Source organism: Tyto alba, unplaced genomic scaffold (genome assembly GCF_018691265.1).
Source record: "Tyto alba isolate M040663 unplaced genomic scaffold, T.alba_DEE_v4.0 Super-Scaffold_2, whole genome shotgun sequence".
Lineage (NCBI taxonomy): Eukaryota > Metazoa > Chordata > Aves > Strigiformes > Tytonidae > Tyto > Tyto alba.
This window is the reverse complement of record NW_024881282.1, coordinates 36,110,998-36,131,320: the sequence shown is the minus strand read 5'-3', so window position 1 is coordinate 36,131,320 and position 20,323 is coordinate 36,110,998. Positions and strand designations below refer to the sequence as shown.

General features: G+C 43.7%; 1 protein-coding gene across 2 annotated transcripts in view; it reads right to left on the bottom strand.

Annotated features, from left to right (window-relative positions):
* The window catches only part of GRIN2B (glutamate ionotropic receptor NMDA type subunit 2B), a 204,536-nt gene that overhangs the window by 65,384 nt on the left and 118,829 nt on the right, over nt 1–20,323 (bottom strand). For both annotated transcript variants that reach the window (XM_042793302.1, XM_042793303.1), the window contains exon 5: nt 9,539–9,653. In XM_042793302.1, coding sequence (XP_042649236.1) covers nt 9,539–9,653 — 115 coding nt within the window. The remainder of the gene's footprint in view (nt 1–9,538; nt 9,654–20,323) is intronic.

The following is a 20,323-nucleotide window of genomic DNA, read 5'->3' as shown; positions in this document are numbered from 1 at the left end:
AAAAAAAGTCTGAGCAATTTTACATTCAGGAAAATGTATTTCAAAAGGCGTTCAGAAGCAAATGTGTCCAGACTTCTACCCCTGGAAATGAAACTGCTAAAACCCTAGCAAAAAAGATGTAGAAGAGGAGGAAGAGAAAGAAAATCAAAACTGAATGAAAAAGGCAAAAGAAAGAAAAATGTAGGGTCCTATGAATATGCAGATGAGGGCACAGCAGCACCTCTCTTCTCTCAAGCCCCATGGAAGGAAAACAGAGCTTTCAGTTAATAACATTCAGGAAACGTAAAAATAGAAAAAGCAAAGAATTCACAGGCCAAGCAAAGACAACATTGACACGAGACAGAGTCTCAAGCAAATGCAACTGAACAGATGAAAACACACCCTCAGGCACAGGGGGCACATTCATCCACTGTGAGCCTCCTTCAGCAGAAGGAGCTAGCACTTTCTCCAGACCGTGTTTGGTTGGCTGCTTTCTCTCTGCCCCCATCTCTTCACGAATTTCAAATCTTAAAGCCGCCAAAATTCCCATGCTTTCCTCAGTTGTCTTTTCATTGCATACTCTGGCCAACAAAAGCAACAGGAAATAAACTGCCCTTTCCAATGGCATTGGGACAAGCTGTGTGGTTTCTGGCTGCTACAGACTCCCTGAAGTGATTTCCAGTATGTGGCTGGGGACAAAATAGGGGAAAGGGAATTTTGCTGTGCTGTGTATCCATCCAGTGCTGTAGGACACACAACCTGCCCGTGTCACTCCTAAATCGAGTACAGCTGGAGCAATTACTGTTGGGCTGATAAATAGTCAGTTAACTCATAAATGGAGTTTGGGGAAAAAGTCATTCTAGGAAATTAGAGAAAAGTTTTGGCCTGAAGAGAAGGCGAGGGGATTCTTAGAATGTCAGCATGTATCACTCAGACTTTTCACAATAACACGCTTTGCTTAAAAACGGCAATGCACAAAATGAAAGCTTCAGAAAATTTCACTTTCACATGATACTGTTCTATCAAAACTGGTCTGTGTTTCAAAATGATTTTACTACATTTAAATGACATGCTTTCTTTCTTTTTTTTTTTTTTTTCTTTTTAGGTCAGAAAAACACTTTGTGTGGACTCAAAAAGAAATATGAATTTTTTTTTATTCACTGAAAAATACAGAAAAATAGCTATGTTACTATCTTTCATTTCTAACCGAGTCAAATCCCCCTTCCTGTTTCTTTGAGAATATTGAAGACTGATCAGGGATGATAAGATGGATCCTTGATACTGCATTGTGATACGAATATTTAATTACTCTACCCATGCTTGAAAGCTAATCTTCCCGCAGCAGCTCAGCTATCACCTGAATTAAGATATGGATGTTTATTGTCAACGTGCTGTGATAACATATTCCCACAATCAATTAAATTCTCACAATGAAAGGGACACAGATGTACAGCAACACCTGACATGCCACGGAAACCTCCAAGCTGGTGTCAAGCAAGAGGGTTTTCAACCAGAAGCAATGTGGCTCTAGCACTAGTGTGCAACCCCTGCACTGAGAGGTGGTGCTGCATCACAAGACATAGCCTTATCACAGGGTTTTTTTGGTTCTCTGTAACGTTATGATTATCTCCTTGATGTTAAGAAGAGTGGAAATTTTCCAGAAGCACTCGGTATTTTTGAGTTGTTGCACCTTCTCAGTTGCAGCTTCCCAAGCATGCAAAAGCACCCTTATTGCTTTTTCCCATCTGCCCTTCGCACTCTCAATGAGGCCCCCATAAGCTTGCACAAAGCCAGTTAGAATTCTCTGCTGCCTATCAAAACCTTCACAAGAGTTAGGCAGTTGATGTGTATAAAGCCTGCTGCCTACCATGCTGACTAATGTTGTCTGATTGTTCCCTTGTACTCCCCCGTTGGTCCTTCTGTACCCATCTGCTGCCTTTTGTCTTCTAATTAAAGTGTAACCACTTTGGGGTGGGAGCCTCCTTTCTGGTTGGCGTTTGTACAGCTCCCTGCAGAGCAAAGTCCCAAGTCCATAACTGGGTGCTGGGGACAGCAATTATGATACGCAAGAGGTGACTGCATGTACTTGCGGCAAGAGGGAATGGTGACCCCCCCCCTTTGTGTGTCATGGGCAAGTCAACTGGAAGAAAGCCCCAGACTAGAGTTCTCATCCAGAATGCAAACAAGGCGAGAACAATATTCTCCTGTGGCTGGATCATGTTACCACATTAATACACTGGGAACGGTCCTCAGGGTTGCCCCGTCCAAGGAGTCAAGTTGGCAACCACAGTAAAAGTCAGATGACTACTATCACCCTCATCAGCTACACCAGCACAGGAATGGTAGGAGGCATTCTAACTACAGCCTGGGCTTAATAAAGATCTCTAGATTTTCCAATATCTGATTTGCATTAGAGGACAAGGTCTCTCCAAGAAGCTGTCATTGTTTCAATGTAAGAATTCCCTCTGGTAGCCAAGAAGTAGCGGAAAAGAGCCAGAATATTTTTCTGCAGGCTCATGAATCATACAAATACACTCCAAAATTCAAGCAGACAAAGTCAGGAAATGCTTCAGCAAGAGGCAAAGAGAGCAAACAGCTTATACTGACATAATATACAGTGGTTAGGAGGAGACACCCAGCTAGTGTCCTCTTTGATCAAAGAGATGGACTAGCTCATTATCGGAGGATGCAGTAATCTAATCTAATGGTTTGATACGATCAGTCAGCAAAGATACCATTTGATCAGTATGTCCACAAGATTTACGTAGGAGACTTTTTCAGAAAGAGTGTTCCATTTCTCGCCTGATAAGGAAAGCTTTGTGTGGCACTTGCATCTGCCCTTCTCCTTAGGAGTCAGTGTAAGATTAACACAGCCATAATTAGCCACAAATACATACAGTTACACCCTGGACAACTGTGAGAAGCCAAGCCAGATCCTGACAGTGGATGAAGCATAGGTGCACAAATAAAGCCATCTGTCTGATGGAATCAGGGTCATCAACAGAGCCATCAGATGTGACCTAGATCAGGTATCTAAGGGACATTCACTTGGGAGTGGGGTATCTATAAAATATGTATTCTTTGATGTAAGTCTGCTCTCTAATGAGAAGCAAGGGATTCAGGAAAATACAGTCTCTTCGAGAAATGTCCAGAAAAGACACTTTACAAATAAGGGGGGAAATGTATTTACAGACTCCCATTCTAATTTTAGCCATATGTGCTTAAATCCAGAATGGTTCATCTCCCCTCAGTGAAGCTATATTGTTCTAAAAACCTGTTCTATGGGAACAGAATCAGTCACTAACTCTGAGCAGGTTTAAACAAACTCCTATGCCATTTCTCCTCAGAGACAATGAGTCATAAATCCCAACATACACAGGGAAATTAGCAAAACAAGACTGGCAAAAACAATCCAATCTTGTCTCACCATAAAAGGAGTTGGTGAGATAAAAAACATTGCCTCTCAGAAGTCCCTGGTCATGTTATTAAGGTGCCAAAACTCCACATACAGAGCAGAACCTGACCAAAGGCAATAACTTCCACCCCAGGAAGGCAAGCATACCTGTGCATGCATGTGTAAGGGATCAGAAAGGATTGCTCAGGTGGGCATCAGACAACACAAGGAGGAAACTGTTTCAGATGATCCAATCATCTTTCCAAAGGTAGGGGAGGGCCTTCCGAGAAGATGCTTGGATTTGTACAGCTGCAGGTTTCACCTCACAACCCTACGTTCTTCTTGTTCTCTTATTTTTAAAGAGCCTTCTTCAGGAAATTAATTAAATAAATAAATCTAAATCCTTCGTTCTGTTGGGAAACATAATAGGTACATGATTCATATTGGTTCTTCATGGAGTGGCCATTACCACACAGACCCTTACTAAAAGCCAAGAATATTGATCAGATTTTCAGTCCTCTTCTCCCCTCCCCTGTTATTTCTGCTAACAGAACATTATAGCACACAAAGAAATGACAGTGAATATTTCTTTTAATGTACAGAAATACTTGAGAGCAGGCCTGAAGGCTGCATCATTATAAAAAGCTGCAGCCTCTTCAGTGTCTCTGTGGTGTTCATCAGCCCTCCAAAGCTGCAGACTGCAGGAGCTGACAAGTGCCTCCATAAGGGCTTTTGTTTGCAGCCATCCACAATAGCCTTCACGTGCCAACCGCCTGCTCATACAAAAGGTACATGGTAGAATCTTGCAGAAATTATGTCCTCACTAGACCAGGCTTGAAGTTCTTGCCAATCAGCTTCTCCGTAACCCAGTTTTCCTTTCCCATCAAGTAAGTGGTCTCTTGTGAGACAATCTTCAGGTTCACCTTGTTCATGTAATCACAGAAATGTAGGCTGGCAGAGAACAAGAGATCCTTTACTGCATTCACCAGCTCTGAGGCAGGACAAGATAGATTTAGACCCTGCACTGTTGGATATTTTTCTATATGTCCTCCAGCAAATGAGCCTCACCAGCAAATGAGCCTCACCATGTCTCACCATGCTAACAATAAGACAGCTCCCTACATATCTAACCAAAATCTTTCTGCTTGAAAATTTAGCAATATTTCTTCTTATTTATGCTTACTGTGGACATGAAAAGCAACTGACTATAATGTCCTTTTTTCAACAATGATTTATATGTCCAAAGACTTATCTTGTTCCCCTTTCTCTTCTTTTAGATGGATTAAACCTTATTTTTCCATTTTTCTTTTCTAAATCTTCTTGCCTTTCTGTAGCTCCTTCCCACATTGCAAGGGAACATTTCCCAAGCACATATGGGCATGTCATTGCTCTGTCCCAAGCAAGGGACAGTGTCACACAAGTTCCCTAACTTGCCTTACGTGGACTATGATCGAGGCCGAACACATCTCTGGAAAGCCCATGTGGCAGAGAGTAGTGGGACTGTTTTTCGCCCTGTTTCAGCATTAGGGAGTACTGGAAGTCTACAGTCACTGAGGCAGCTGACAACATGACACAGCAAATGACCTCATTCCCAAGGAGCACTAATATGTGCAACAGTGTAGAGGAACAGGCTAAGAGCAGCCTGTCCATGAATTTGCAATCATGGCCACACCGATGGATAGAGGAAGCAGAACAGATGCTGCTAATTGATTTTCAGGAGTTCAAAAGTCAAACACTGATAATTATAAGAGCAGCAGCAGGCAAACATTTTATCTGCTGAGGGGAGTGACGGTTGATAGGGGCAGAGGATTAGCACATGCAGCAGGGAGAATGAATCTTTCAGCAAAAGTTTCCCATCTGTCCCCCACTAAGATGGCTCGTAGTGGAACCCTGACCAAACCCATCACCTGGGGCTTTGCTCATCCAGCCAGGAGCAGGAGCTACAGCAGCATGCATGGCAAGAGATGCCCCAGAGATCCTGCAATCAAAGAGCTCTGTTGCGTGGCACAAGAGGTTGCTGTCATGAGCCACATGAAAAGGTGCTCTAAATCCCCAGTGACACATCTAAGGGAGAGGCAGAGAAACATCAGCAAAAGGGAAAGGCTGAGAACAACCTAGTGATAAAAGTGGTGCAAAACTCACTAGAAATTAAAGAAATTAAAGAGAAAGAATCCCAAAGCGGGCCTCAGAGATAGTAACATTTGTGTCATCCCCAGTTTTGCTGGGGGAAAGTGAGGCAGCAGACAGAAGGTGATGGGAGCTAATGGGACAGGACTCAGCAAGGAAGGTGGATGTGAGCAAAAGCTGGAGAGAAGCACTTTCCAGATCTCATGAAAGGATCATGAACCCAGAAATAAGTCTTCATCATCTGTGGAGCCGCAGAGGAAAAGGGCAATTAGCAAAGTAAAGAAAAACCCTGGGTGAAAACTCTTCCCACACAAAACATCACAACCCACAGACACAAAACCTAGGGTAGTACCGAACCTCTGGCTCACCTTGCAAGACCTGTGGCCCCAACTCATTGCTGCATTGAGGCAGGGCCCTTCATGGGGCATAAGGGTGGATCTCCTTCACCACCTCCATCTACATACCTGCCCCTCTATGATAAATACAACAGGGGCATGTAGGCACCCAAAACACACCTAGGCTATCTGGTCAGAGAAGCAAAGAACTCTACTAACTAGCTAATTAAAAGGTAGTGAGGAAAGGCATGCAGCCTTCTGCCCCTAAGGAGCAGGGAACAAAGAAGTGAATGAAATGCAACACATTTGCTTATCACAAGAGGAATTGTTACTTACAGCTACAAGAGCAGAAGAGCTCAGATTACTGCCCCTTTCCAGAAAGTGGTTTCTCTACATGTTCTTTCATGATTATCAGCCCTAAGAGGCTTCAGCCTGTCTGAAGGATGCAGGAGGAGATTTATCATCATCAGTGTCTGGAGACAGCTATAGGTCTTCTGGAAAATGAATTTCTGTTCTGAAATACCTGGTGAGGTTTTTAAGACATTTCTTCCCAAATTAGGATGAAAAATCAAAATCTCAAAAAATTTCACAGACCTGAAATCTTGAAACTGTTTAGTCACTGTCTGCATCTTTGCTGCTCAGAAAATGGAAGGCTTCACACCTGTTTTAAAACATTTATTTATATATATAAAGTGGCAATATATATATAGTCCTCATAATCTATTTGCCATCTTTCAAGAATCAACTGCACCAAGCTGTACAGAACAGCAAAGTGTGTCACTAAATCCAGAGGAGACTAATAAAAATTACCAGAAGACTAGAAAACATGACCTACCAGGAGAGACCGAACAAATTCTTGTTTAATCTACAGCAGAGACAACTGAGAGACAACATGATTGAAGCCTTCAAACATACATAAGGAAGGTAAAAAGAGGAAGAGAATAAACAGTTCTCTATGTTCACTAGGGAGATGCCAAGTAGTAATGGGCTTAAACTGCACTCAGGGAAATCTAGGTTAGACATTAGGAAAAATTTCTAGGGTAAGGAGAAAGAAACCATAGAAGAGATTGACTCAGGATTTAATGGAGTTTCTAGCATCAAAGGACTCTCAGAACAGGTGAGACCAACATCTGTCAGGAATAATTTCAATCTAGTTGATCCCTCCCTTGAGCACAGGGAGGTACTAAATGACCTCTTCATGTTCCTTCCAGGCACAGCATCTGATTATGGATAAAAGTGTGCAGCGGTGTAATTAAAGACTGAGCTATAGTGAACACACACAAGTGGACTGAATCGGTGTTTCCCATGCAGCCTTTCACCTCTTGTTTCCTACCACCTGAGTGTTTGACTTGGAAACTCCCCTGCACGTTGTGTAGTTTCTTCTATATATTGCCTAGAATTTACCAGGACAAAGCACCTTGCTAATTTAGCAAAACTTAGTGAGAGTTTGGATGATTTTGCACTGCAAAGCAATGCACTTACAAAAGTATTGGGATTGTGTGCTAATAATATATGAATAATTTATGGCTTGTATTGTGGCATTGCCTGTGAGCTACTGTTAAGGACCAGTACTCTTGCTTTGCCTGACTCTGCAAACACAGAACAAAATTATGATCTTCGCCACAAAGAGCTCTATTTCAGCTTTATATTTTAATGTTTCCATTTCCATTGAATGGAGAAAATTAAGAAAAAGAGTATGAGGTTCCAGGTATGAAGGTATTTTTCTGTGATCAGAGCATGTTGGAGACGACTTCTGCATTTTCCAGGAAGAACCTGACAGTGTAAAATTCAAACAGCTCAGAGTTTTATTATAATAATCTGATCTTCATACTGTGCAAGACACCCACTTCAAGGTAAAATATTTATGTTCAGGAAACACTATGGGCTTTTCATGTCACTAATACCATAGTTCATCATAGTCTCATTTCAATTCAGCTCCTATGAAATGAGGAACTGTTCTGGTTTAATGGATGCCAAGTAGTCCACACAGACAGTAGGGGTCAGGCAGGTCCCAGGTCTAACCCCAACATTCCAGCTCACCAGCATCCCTTTCACTAGTCTGGTTCATCTGGGAGACCATGGATATGCTCTCAGAGACTAAGCAACCTTTTTTACCACTTATGGTAGACCCCAAGCCGTCACTGAGGGTGAGACAGGGTGTGACAAGCAGAATAAAAACAGGACTGCATTTAGGCGTGCCTCCTCAGAGCCTACAAAGCACTCCAGCAACAGATTCCCCACAGCCAGCCCTGCTAATAATCCTTAGCAGGATTCATGATGCTACTGTCTTGTTTTCCTGCTCTGATGATTGAGTTTTCTTCTGTGAGAAAAAATTTGGTGCTGGCTAGGAATACCTCCTCCTGAACTTTGCCTGGTGGACTTTAGTGAAGTTATGTGATGGACAGAGCTTGATGTGAGGTGTCTGCAGACTGAGCCTTGTCTGCCCACTCCCTGTGCAATATACAGTCAGCTTGCCTCCAAACATGTCCAAGAGTTGTCCACACATGCTGCTGCCATGCCATACATTTCCTCATATTCCCCTACCATTGAGATCTCTGCTGACTCTCCCAGACCATACACTCTCATTCAGTCTGCACAGCACCAAGTCCATGAGGTAAATGGGTCTTCCTGGAAACCAGGCACAAGCTGGGGCCTTTCACTCTCTCCCCAAACTCCTGCAACTAATGGGAGAGCATAGTGCCTGCTAGGCACTAATGCAGTGGCTCTTCTGCCTCCTTCAAAAGTCATTCCTCTAGCTGTCTTCTGAATGCACTTCTGACAGCTCCCTATTTCATTCTCATTTCCCCATGAATTTCTTCCTGGCTTTGCAAGTCCATACAGAGAACAAGCAGCCAAGGAAAGAAGGCTTTTTGTGCCTGGTGGGGCAAAGGGGCATTTTTTCTAAGCCAAATACACAATCACATCCAGACCAGGCTCTGTTTCATATCTATTGAGTGCTCTGCTGAATTTTCCTTCCTTTTCCTCTGACTTCTCAGCCCTGATACTTTTTTATCTTATTTTCTTAGCCCTCAAACTACCCCCTCTACTTCAATTCAAACCCTTTGGGAGTGTTTGTTCTTAGCCTGGTCCACTGACTTTTATGTGGGAGGTGAAATGAACCAAAGCTTTGCACTAACACAGAAATCCACACCATTTCTAAAATGGTGCTTTAGGTTACATGCAAATTATTCAGAAATATGCAAATGTTGGTCTTTGAACAACTCAATATGATCTCACGTACACATCCTACTTGATGCAGCATCCCATTGCAAATGACACTGGCCAGATATATCAAGTACAGTTAACACTGGCATATATTACTAAGTGTGGCTGTAGCTCAGTCACAGTCGTTTAGCATACCGAACTTCACTGCCTCCAAGCCATGCAGAGAAATATCTTCTGTCTCTGCCATTGAAACCCATGGCACAGAGGAGTTTGCTTCTCTGAAAGGCAGGAAATCTTTTGCTCAGAGGTTACAGAAGGGAAGCTAATTAATTTTTTATGCACACTAATGGAAGAATGTAATGGCATCCTGCATGGAGAAGGCAGCAGCCTGAGTATTGGAGATGCCAGTGGTCCAGGATGCAAGAAGGAGATTGCCAGCCCTTGATAAGAAGTACAGGAAGGTGGGGGCATTATTCGCCTGAAGCCTTCCTCTATCCTTCTCCCTGATGCAGTTTGAGAATTACCAAAGATGTCCTACCCTCTCCCACTTCCTCTCCTTGGTCAGAAGGATGATCACCAGCTTGGGATGCATCTGGTATCCATCTTCACTGAACGACAAATTCCTGCCTTCAAAGGTGACATTGATCAGGTACCTGCAGGAGACAGAAAAGAGCGAGAATGTTAACACTTGGGAACTGAACCCAAAAAGTGAGCCAGTCCCCCCCCACACGCGGCAGAGGGATCCATAGTAGCTTTGCAAACACATTCCACAGCTTATACCTTGCTTGCTCTCCAAAGGGGACTTCACATGTCACCTGGGGACAGTGATGGCCTACAGGTAAAGCAGTGGAGACAACATCCTCCCAGCCCAAACATCAAGACAATGATAAGAGAAGCTGCAGAAAGCAGAGTAAGGAGCAATGCACCTGCGAGAAGCTCCATCCCTATCAGAGCCAGCATGCCTCACAGGGCCCAAAGCAATCATCTGAAGAATTTAGGAATAGGGACAGTGGATGCTAAGATAAGCCAGTGAAAGTCCTTTTCCCTAGGGACAGAGTCATGTCTCATACCCAACAAGATCAAACAAAAGGGTGATCGGCCCTGCAAATCCCTGCAGCCAATGTTAATGATTCTCTTCGTCTGGAAAGGCCCCGTCACTTCTGCACAAGGCACCCACCTTTGGGGCATCTCATGTCAGTTGTACAAATGGACTATTAAACAGCCTGGGCTTCAATCTTATTTATCCTAAGGCCTCTTCACTCAGCTCTGGCAGTGGGGAAGACTTTTAAGAGGACCAAGAATACAGCTACACTCATTCCAAGGCCTCAGTGCATCATGAGAGCATGTTAAAGTGGTGTTGCTGTAAATGAGAATCAAGTCTATTGTTTTCTTAACTGTCAGACCGTCCAGAATGACACTGTGGGAAAGAGGAGGAGGCAAATACACATTTCACAGTTCAGTGGTTTATATGACATCTCTGTGGCACTCTGACAGTTTCCTCTGTTCATAGATTTCACTTCAATTCACAATCCTGTTGCATGAACTAAATTTTGTCTTTATACATCTGCTCTGGCACCAGCAACATCAGGTCACTGTGAGAGGCAGAGGTGACCAAGCTGCCTGCAGGTCTAGCCCCGGGACTCTGCCCTCCCATGCTTTGCCCCATTCTCCTATAAATTACACAAGCAACATTTCCATTACAGACATGAGAGGTTCTTCTGCTCTATTATACTATGACACCAGGAAATATTTCCTGATATTCAGCTTCAATTTGTCCTTCTGAACTCAATTTAAAACAACTTCAAGAAAAAAAGGAAAAAAAAATCTGTTTTTTCAGTGGGTTCACACTTTCCCACTATCTGCACACAGAGAACTCCCTGCTAATTTAATGAAAGCATTGGTAACAGGCAAACTTCTTCAAATAAATAAAAGAACAGGTCATGATTTTAGCTTCTTCCTTTTCCCAAACTTTTTTTATCCTAACTCCATTAATCAACCAAACTCATACACTAATTCCCCATTACCAAGTGCAATCAGCAATTATGTTTACTTCTAAAGGAAATTCCATACTTGCTCCATGTTGTGACCTTCAGGGCACATGCACAGCATAAGAAACACAGCCATAAGGGAGCCCAGCATGAAACATTTGCAACAGGGTGATTTTCAAAGGCAGACTATCATTATTTTCCAAAAGACGGACCCATTCAGCACCCAAACACTGAGACAACCCCAAAACATCAGCCACATGGAAAATCTTAGCCACACAATTGTTTTTAATGGTGTAAAACATCCCATGTCAGAACCACACATGCTCTTTTTCTAGTATTTCTTTCCCAGCTGTTTGCATTGCTCTGGTACTGAGGAACACCAGGCACAGACCATTGGTGGTGCAGTCTACCAGACCCATGTAAGGCTCTGGTGGTGGGAAAGACCTTCCAGTGGATCAGGATTACAGCTGCACCCATTTCATGACTTTTCTGCACTGGCCACCAGAGTAAAGACAAAGCAAGGCTCCAAGGAGATAAGGATGACATTAGCCTGATGGGAGCTGCAGCTTTATATGTCAGTAGTTAGAAAGCAGTGCCAAAATCTAATTAAACAGCTCTCAATATTAAACAGTTCTCAGTCCTCTTTCCCCACCCACCCGAGAATGATGCCACTATGGGAATCTCCCTTGCACAGCCTGACAAGAAGAGTTCACAAAAATCAGCAACAGATATGACACAAGAGGGTGTAATTTCTGTTCATTTTCCACCACAAAGATTAGAACCACTAATAATAATCAAGGAGGGATCATCAGCTACTCCAATTCTTGGAGCTGCATTGAGATTTACACTTAAAGTGGCACTAAAATCCCTCACTTCGCACCTTAATGACTGAAATTAGTCTCCAAATTTGGCACAATAACTCTTCAGAGGGTTTTCTCTCAAACCCATTAGCAGCGTGTTTACAAAAGTTTGCAGGAGGAGTGCAGAAGAAGCGGCTCCCCCCCCCCCCCCCCCCCGCTTTCCCCAAACTCCTGCAGCTTGCTGGGTCCCATCACCTACACAGGGATGCAGGGAGAGAGCAGCACATGAGGAGCTGCGGGGCTTGCTCAGGTGTGCTGAGCAAGGGGATGCCTGCGTGACAAAGCATCAAGGCTTGAAAGAGTCCCTGGCAGGCCAAAGTCAGCAGCCATGCTCGAGTGGCTCTGCCCTCTCCATCACTACCTCGGCAAGAGTCATCCCCTTCAGCATCAGCACTGCCCTAGTACACCAGCACTGCTCCTGCCTGCTCTGGACAAGGGGATTTGCTTCCTCCTTACAGCCTACATACAGTCCAGTCCGCAAACAGGTGATCAGGGGGCTGGGAGACTCCCTAGCACGTCTGCACTGAGCCACAAGCTACAACAGGGGTGCAACATGAGGGCAGCAGGCTATGCATCCAGGGGAGGTAACCCAGGATGAAACTGTGCCTGTAGAGGGCTTAATCTATGATTTCCTGGGTGTTTTGGACTCCAAGATGGAGAATGAAAGAGAAAAGGGGCATGGGGGACAGACACAGGCAATTTGGTTTAATCTGCTAGAAACACTTTTCAGCAAACAGTTTTGATTATGCGTGCATTTCTAGAGCTGCTCGGTGAAAGCACAGGAGGGTTGAGTTTCTTCCACAGCCTGGTAGAGATACAGCAGCCACAATGCCCAAAGTCAGGCAGGTGGGAGCAAAACACACACAACACTGTGGAAACAGGCTGACATTGTTAGCCCCGTGGTACAGACGAGCAGGCAGGAACAAAGAAGGAAGGGACATGTCCTTGGGTACAAAGCAAATCAGTCTCAAGGGGACCTGACTCCCCATCCTGTGCTCTGACCATTAGGTAACATCACTCGCCCTAAATGTGAGGCTATCAGCTCTGCAAGCTAATGGGGAGTGCTTCAAAGGCTGGTTGGCATAGGAAATAGAGCATTAAAACCATATCAGATGGCCAATTTAGGACCAACAGAGAGAGGATGACATTTTAAATTGTTTCAGCTAGTGATGGAGAAAGCCTCAAGAGGCAAATGTGGCAGGCAGAGGGGTATTGGGGGGAGACAGAGAGGGTGTTAACCGAATATTTCTCTGCCCGAGAGACAGGTCTGAAGGAAATGCATTTGAAATCAGCAGTGACCACTCCTACTTCTACCTCTAGTGCCTTGCTGGAAATCAGCTCCTCCTGAATCTGCTGACTGTGCGGGCAACTTTGGACATTGCCCCGGTTCAGTCCATTACACTCCCCACCTCACACGTGTGCATGCACATGCACACACACACACACACACACTCCCCTGTGCCCTGTCAGTGCTTGTTATGCTCCAATGAGACAAGAAGTCTGTCTGAAATGGCACAATTACTCTAACATCGACTGCTTCCCTGAATAAGACAGGCGATATAAATAAAACAGCCCCTCCACCATCATCAGGGAGTCATCTCGGCAGTCCAGCACATGAGGGAAAAACAAGGTGTAGGTGGAGGATGGGGAAAGAAAGGCTATGGGATACCTCTCTGACAGAGAGGATTTGCAGGGTCAAAGGCAGATGGAGTGCGATACCAGGACAAGGGGTGGGGATGCAGATGACCATCAGCCTCTTTGGAAACTCACTGTAATGTGAAACACTGAGGACAAACATAACAGCAGTGGAAGGCAGTGAAAGGCCTTTACTCTGTAGAATCTGAATGGTGAAACAGCCTTTTTCTTTCCTCTAGAGACAGCATTAAAAGCCCACCAGCCAGAGGTACCAGAGACAGGCATAGCTGCCTGCCCAGGCCCACTTCATGCCCAGGAAAGAACAAAGATGAGTGCCTTACTGCATTTCGGCACAAGTGTCCACAGCTCCGAACCATGTTCTCTCATTCAGCACCAGCAAGACCTACCCAGCCTGGCCTGATGTAAATAGCCTTGACAGAGTCCCTCAGTCCTACCCTGCAGCAGGTCCTGGCCCACCCCGCAAACCTGCTCCTGGTCAAGGATGGACAGACAGAAAGATTAGTGGACTCAAAGGACAGGGAAAAGGAAGTTTAGAACTAGTGCATTTATCTACAAATGGGAATTCTGACTTTCAAGTGACAAGAGATTGACAAATAAAGATTTAACCAGCACTAACTATATACTGTTAATAGCTTCTGCTCTCATCTGAGGGATTGAAACGGTGTAGATTTTCTCCTTAATGAGAAAACTTCAACTGATCCCTTCAACTGCTGATTTAATATTTTTTCTCCATACCGTTGCTCAACATTTCCATGGCCGCCTCTGCCTCAGAGGACAGGCAATACATGCACAACAGCTATCCAGACACATCTGTGAGTGCAGGAGGTCTCCTTAGATAAGACAGTCTCCATGGGATATCAAACCCAACTGCTCACCCCCAAAAAGGTGAGAATGGACTCCGCCTGGGCCTTCAAACTTCCCCATGGCTGGCACTGACCCTGGTTGAGCCTTTCAGATGCTCTTCCATCGCTCATTGTACTGTGCTGCCCCAGCCTCCCTGCGCTGCCTCCCACTGCTGCGGTGCCAGTGGCTTGTGGAAATGTGAAAGGTGGGCACATCTGTCTGTGTCTGTTTAACATCTGTCCAGTGTCAGGTACAATTTGCAGCAAAAGGATTCCACTCAAAGGGCAAGAGTGCAGCTGATTTTACATAACAAGGGGCATGAACTCTGTTCTTTCTGCTATCATGATGAACAACACCAAAACAAGGTAGGAAAAAAATAGAACCAACCAATGTCTAGGAAAACTAAATCTTCAAGGAACCATATCTCACCCTTCATTTGCTGCTTTCTCTCTCACTGTCAGTGTTAGCACTGAATCTGGGGAGATGTACTGCAAGAAAGGAAGCAAGTGTAGAAAAGAGAGCAACCAAATTCCAAATCATGTAGGCATCCTACATCAGAAAATCTGCCCAGGCTACAGCCATTTTACGTGAATGGGAACCAACCTGACCAGAAGGCTTAGATAAATGCCCAGAGCTCAAGACTGTTTTCATTAAGCAAAATGCGTGGGAGAGCATCTAGATTGGGAAATATCCTGCAGGCTACAAGATAACAGATATGTAAGAAATTAATTTGGTTTCTCCCTGCTGTCCACACCTTGTTAAAAGACAAGAGGGCAGATACTGGGCTGGAATAAATCTGATGTTCAGCTGACATCAGTGGAGTCATACTGTTTGATCTGCTGAGATTCTGGACCCTCACCTCTAGGAAGAGGAATTTTCTTAGTGTTTGATCCTGACCTGTGAGATATCCATTTCTGGTGGGAGACAAATTTCTACGGATCTGTCCTTGCTGTTTCTCCATCATATTCAGCAAAGTTGTTTCAAAAAATAGTGTATATGTGTGCTGAGACTTCCAAGTGACTTTTCCGATATACAGTGGAAGGATGAATCTTTTCCCTCCCTCCCTCTCTTAATCATTAAAAAAATGGTACTTTTACTTTATTTCCCACTTCTTCTATTTATCTACCATGAATCTGTCATTTCAGAAAGACTCTGAGCTGACAGCTCCTGGGAACTGAGGATATATCTACCCTTAGAGTACATAGGGAGTCAGAGCAATGGCAGGGCTACTTTCCTACATGCTTTGCTTGATCCTAATGAGATGGGACCATTCCTGAGAACAAGAAGAGAAGCTCACTTTCCACAGTCTGTGCAGTCCCCAGACTCCCTCCTGAAAATATAAAAGGAAACTCAAGCATGGCAGCACAGGGCTTTGCAACACAGACAGATGTCCCTCAGGAAGCAGAGGGAGGACTCAGCTAGGGTCACTGAATTAACCCTCAATGGTGAACATGGGGTCAGCTCCAACCTGGGACTGAAATGACAGTAATAACAACTAGGTGAAAGGCTGCTTGTCCAGATGCTTCATTGAGCTTCAGAGTTTCCACAATAAATTTTTCTTCCATGTACCTAATACCATCTAGGACCTGATCTCCCATTTGTTTTTCATCCTATGCAGTCACTGCCTTTGATAGAAAGGGTAAAAGAAGTGTTGCCATTTAGGTCTAATGTCATCTTACACTCCCTTTGCCAGGGTGCTGCTGACAATACTAAGTCCAAACTGTGAGAGCTAGGTCACTTGTAGGAAACAGAGGAATACATTGAGATGAGGTGACCTGTTTATGGAAAAAAGGGCAGAATAAATCTTCATTTTGCCCCGTCTGCTATATTGGTCACAGCAATATCTTCAAATTCCAACAAAAGCCAAATTTTTCTCACACATATCCTGACTGACCTAATTTCACAAATGCCAGAGGCAGGAAAAATTACCTATCAAACCCACTTTTTAAATGGAAGAGGGGGAAATAACTTGGCAACAATATTTTCTCATGAGGAGGTCAACAATTTGTCAGAAAGAAAGAGAACCATAATATTTGAAAACTGTAATGACATTGGACATAAAATGAAGCTCTTGGCGTGGTCATGTTCCCACACAGTCTGGTCTGTTGCATGATACCTCGTGCCCTTTCTTTTACGGACAAGAGCCCCAGTTAAAATACATCTGCAATGTGCCACACTGAAAGAGTCCTACAAGGAACAGCATCACCTCAACAAGAGAAGGGAAATCACTGGAGATTTAGTCCGCCCAAGTTTCTTGAAGGAGAAACAGGAATATAAAATTCCCATGCTCCTAATCACAAGACAGCAAATAGAATTTCCATGTCAAAATATTTAATTTTAAACCCAGAATACTTAATTTACAACTTTTCTTCCAAAATTATCTTTTTTTTTCCTGGGAAAATTACACAATCCTAAATAGCTTGAGAATATACCTCTACACCTTCTGGCCTCACTGGAAATAAAACAGAAACAAGGAAAAGTGTTTTAAAAGCATACTCTTATTAAAGGTGGAAATATCTGTAAATCTCATAGGGAATCAGTCTATTCTCAGAAAGTTTTTTTTTTATTCAAAAAGCTTTGATAAAAACAAATATACTACTGAATTGGCTCACCAAACCTTTAAGTAATAGAAGCTAGCTAATAGAAAAATAGCTTTAAGGTCAAAATTGTTATAGTGACTGGATAAAATAAAAACTAAATGTTCAGTCCAAAATTGGATCAAGCTGCAAAGCTTTACTGAGTTAATAAATTCCTGCCAATTACTTTTTTTAAAGTATTACTTTTTATTCCTACATCTCTCCATTCTTCCTTATTCATTAGGAACAGATAACGTATCGCTTTTCTCTAAAGTAAAACTAGTCTTCAAGGTATTTATCCCATTTGAAAGGACTACAAATCTGCTCACATGGGTCTGTAAAAGCATGGAAAATTACATTTGTCAGAACAGCCAACAATGGGTCCTCAGTATGTCTTGGCATCCACCTAACAGGTCACTGATGGATGCTATACCAATAGGAACAGGCAAATACTGAAAGGTTAAGCGATGTCCTTCAGATCTGTTTACCTGTCTTAGGGCACAGTCATACAAACATTGATAGCATAGACAGTCACAGCACAGAAGTCAAATGAGGCTCTTCACAGTGATTTTTCACTCAGGATGATGTTTTTCAAGCTTTGTTAATTTTCAGAGTCGTAAAAAAAAAAAAAAAAATATTCCAGCTGAATTACTGTCCCCATACAGTGAATTTAATCCCACTGACAACGTTACTTCTCTTAATCATTTTTGCACATCCCTTTGAAATCTCCAATGGACACACATGGCTGTGGACCACAGCTTAAAACAACTGGCCAAGTAGATGTGCATGTCAACAGCCCCTTTGGACTTCTGAAGGTGGCTGGTATGCTGGGAGTCAATTATGAGGGCATCTCCATGTTTACCCAGAGCTCATTTCAGTTTCTGTATTGGGAGTCAAGACCAGCAAGCAGATGAGCACATCAATTTTCCTCTAGAGCTTTCAGGACTTTCTTGCCTGTGGAAAACCACCCAAATCTGCCAGAAAGGTCGCCCTCACCGCTGCCAGAAGTCAGACAAGACTAAACTAGCTGGAGAGATTTAAATAAATCCCTTTATTAATTCTTTGAAACAGCAGAATTACTTAAGATTTTTGACCCACCAAGAAACCACAAACCATTTGGGAGTTACTGAACGTTTATCAAGTGCTGAAAGCATTCACGTGTTTGCAAGGACAGTGAATTCGCAGTGCTCGAAGGAGCAGAGTCATTGCCCACAAGTAGACTTAATCTAAAAAGTGTGCCTGGATTTTCCTAGGTCTGTAGCAGTTTGGCCAAAATGGCACTCTATCATTTTATTTCCCATCACATCCCCAAGGGGGAATCGATTAAAACAAGCAAACAAATAATCACTCCTGTCAGTGAGCATGTGGGGGTCTGGAGGCTGCTCCTCCTTTGCCAGAGGAGCCTCTCTCTCTCCGATGCTGCTCCCTCTCCCTTCTCCCTCTTTCTCTCCCATCGTGGGTTGATGTTTCTATGGAAACGTGTTCTTTAGTGCCGCTGAAATTACATTGCATTTAAAGCATTAACCCTTCCTTGGTCTGAGGAAGGACTCAGAACAATTAGGGTTGGGTTTTGTTGTTGTTGTTTTCCCTCCCCTTTAAACTTTCTTGTGATTTTTTTTCCTTGCAGCATTAGGAAAACCTAATTTTTCCTGATAAGACCTCCCAGCTAGCTTTTGTCTGACAAGGGCCACAGGATGCATCACCAGTGGGCTAGTGTCTAATTTAAGATATCTTTTTTCTTTTTTTTTTTTTTTCTACACAAAATCATTAACACATTTCTTTCCACACCGCTTGCAAAGAGTGAAAATGCTGCAGTAGCAAAGAAAGTGAAGTGTGAGTTAGGAGAAGCAAGCAAGCCACGAGCTGGCACATGTGGAGAACTCAGCTTCAGTTAATATCAGAGCTGAAACCCTTGTAGCCCCACACTGAGCAGCAGCTTCTTCACTGCAAAGTGCCATAACTGCAGACTTCTCCACTCCTTGAGCCTGCCTCCTCTTCCTCTTCATAATCATGTCTGTAATTAGCTGCCCTTGTCTTCACTTGCAGTTAGCACTCCAAATGCTACTGTAACACTTGCTGCAATCAGTACCCTCCTCACCACCATCACCCTTCCAGCTGTTGCTGCTTCTCCACCCAAACCACCACCTCTGCCGTCCTGCCCAATGGCTCTCTACTGCCAGCCATCATCTTCATCAGCACTTCCCACTCAGCCGTTGCTGGGGCACTGCTGCCTTCACTGCAACCAGCTCAACCACACCACTACTGGCACTTTCTGTGCTCCCACTCTGCACCAGCAAGGCTCTGAAAGCCAAGACGTCTCCATCCAGGTGCTCCCTGGACCCCAGGTCCCAACTCAAAAATTACTCTGCATATCCTCAGCCCCCAGCCTTTGCTTAGCCCCACCCTGGTCACAAACATAAGCCCTCTGTGCTCTTCTTCCACTGACATCATCTGTCTTTAAAACACTGGGAAAATATAAAAGGGAGATAAATACCAAGAATCTCCTTGCAGTCTTTCACCTGTGTTCCTACACTCAGGCATGCCTCCTTTCTGCCCCAAAGTCCCATGATTCAACAGCTTGCAACCCCTTTTCGTTACCTCTACTTGTATAGCTATAGGGTCCATATTTCCTTGCACCATCTATTTTGGGTTTCTCAACACACACTGAATGCTTCAAGCATATCTCACCGTTCTCAACTCTTGCCCCAAAAGTCAGGGTGTGAAGGCTCCTGCTTTGAGATGTGTGCATATGTAGTGCTGTGAGAATGGATCAGTGTGGGAGGAAGACACTATTCTGAAATGAATGATAAATATGGATAATAAACTCAACCTAAGTCTTTTCTGCCTGTCTCTAGTGGGTTCCCAATATGGAAGATAGAAATATCATGGGTACATTTTGAACATGGCTGGGAACACTGCCAAAGTCCTACTCAGAGTTCACACATTTACATCATTTATATCACATCCGACTTGTGCCTTGTATTATTAACTTTGTTGAGTGTTCTGTGATGTAGTTTGTAGTCCAGGCTCTGTTAAATAAAGGTACATGCCCTCTCTCTCTTCCTTTTGGTAAAAGAGAAAGTGATGTCTGGGGCTACACAAGGTCTTGCTAAGCACAAGGAGGGCAACTGTGTCTGCTGATATGGTCAGTACACTCCTACTTTCTCACACAGTGCTCTGGAAAACCTTTTAGGATCTATCTCTGGGGCCTGAAAGGTACAAAAAGAAAGTAAATATTTGCCTTCTGGTCAACAGTTCAACTCCTTGACCAGATTTGTAGTGACTGAAGATTTTTTCTGTGCTGTTGGATGTTCAGGAGCCTCTGTGAAACATACAGATGGGGTCCACCTGACAGATGCCCAACATGGCACTGTGACTACTTGGGCTTCTTCCTTGGCAG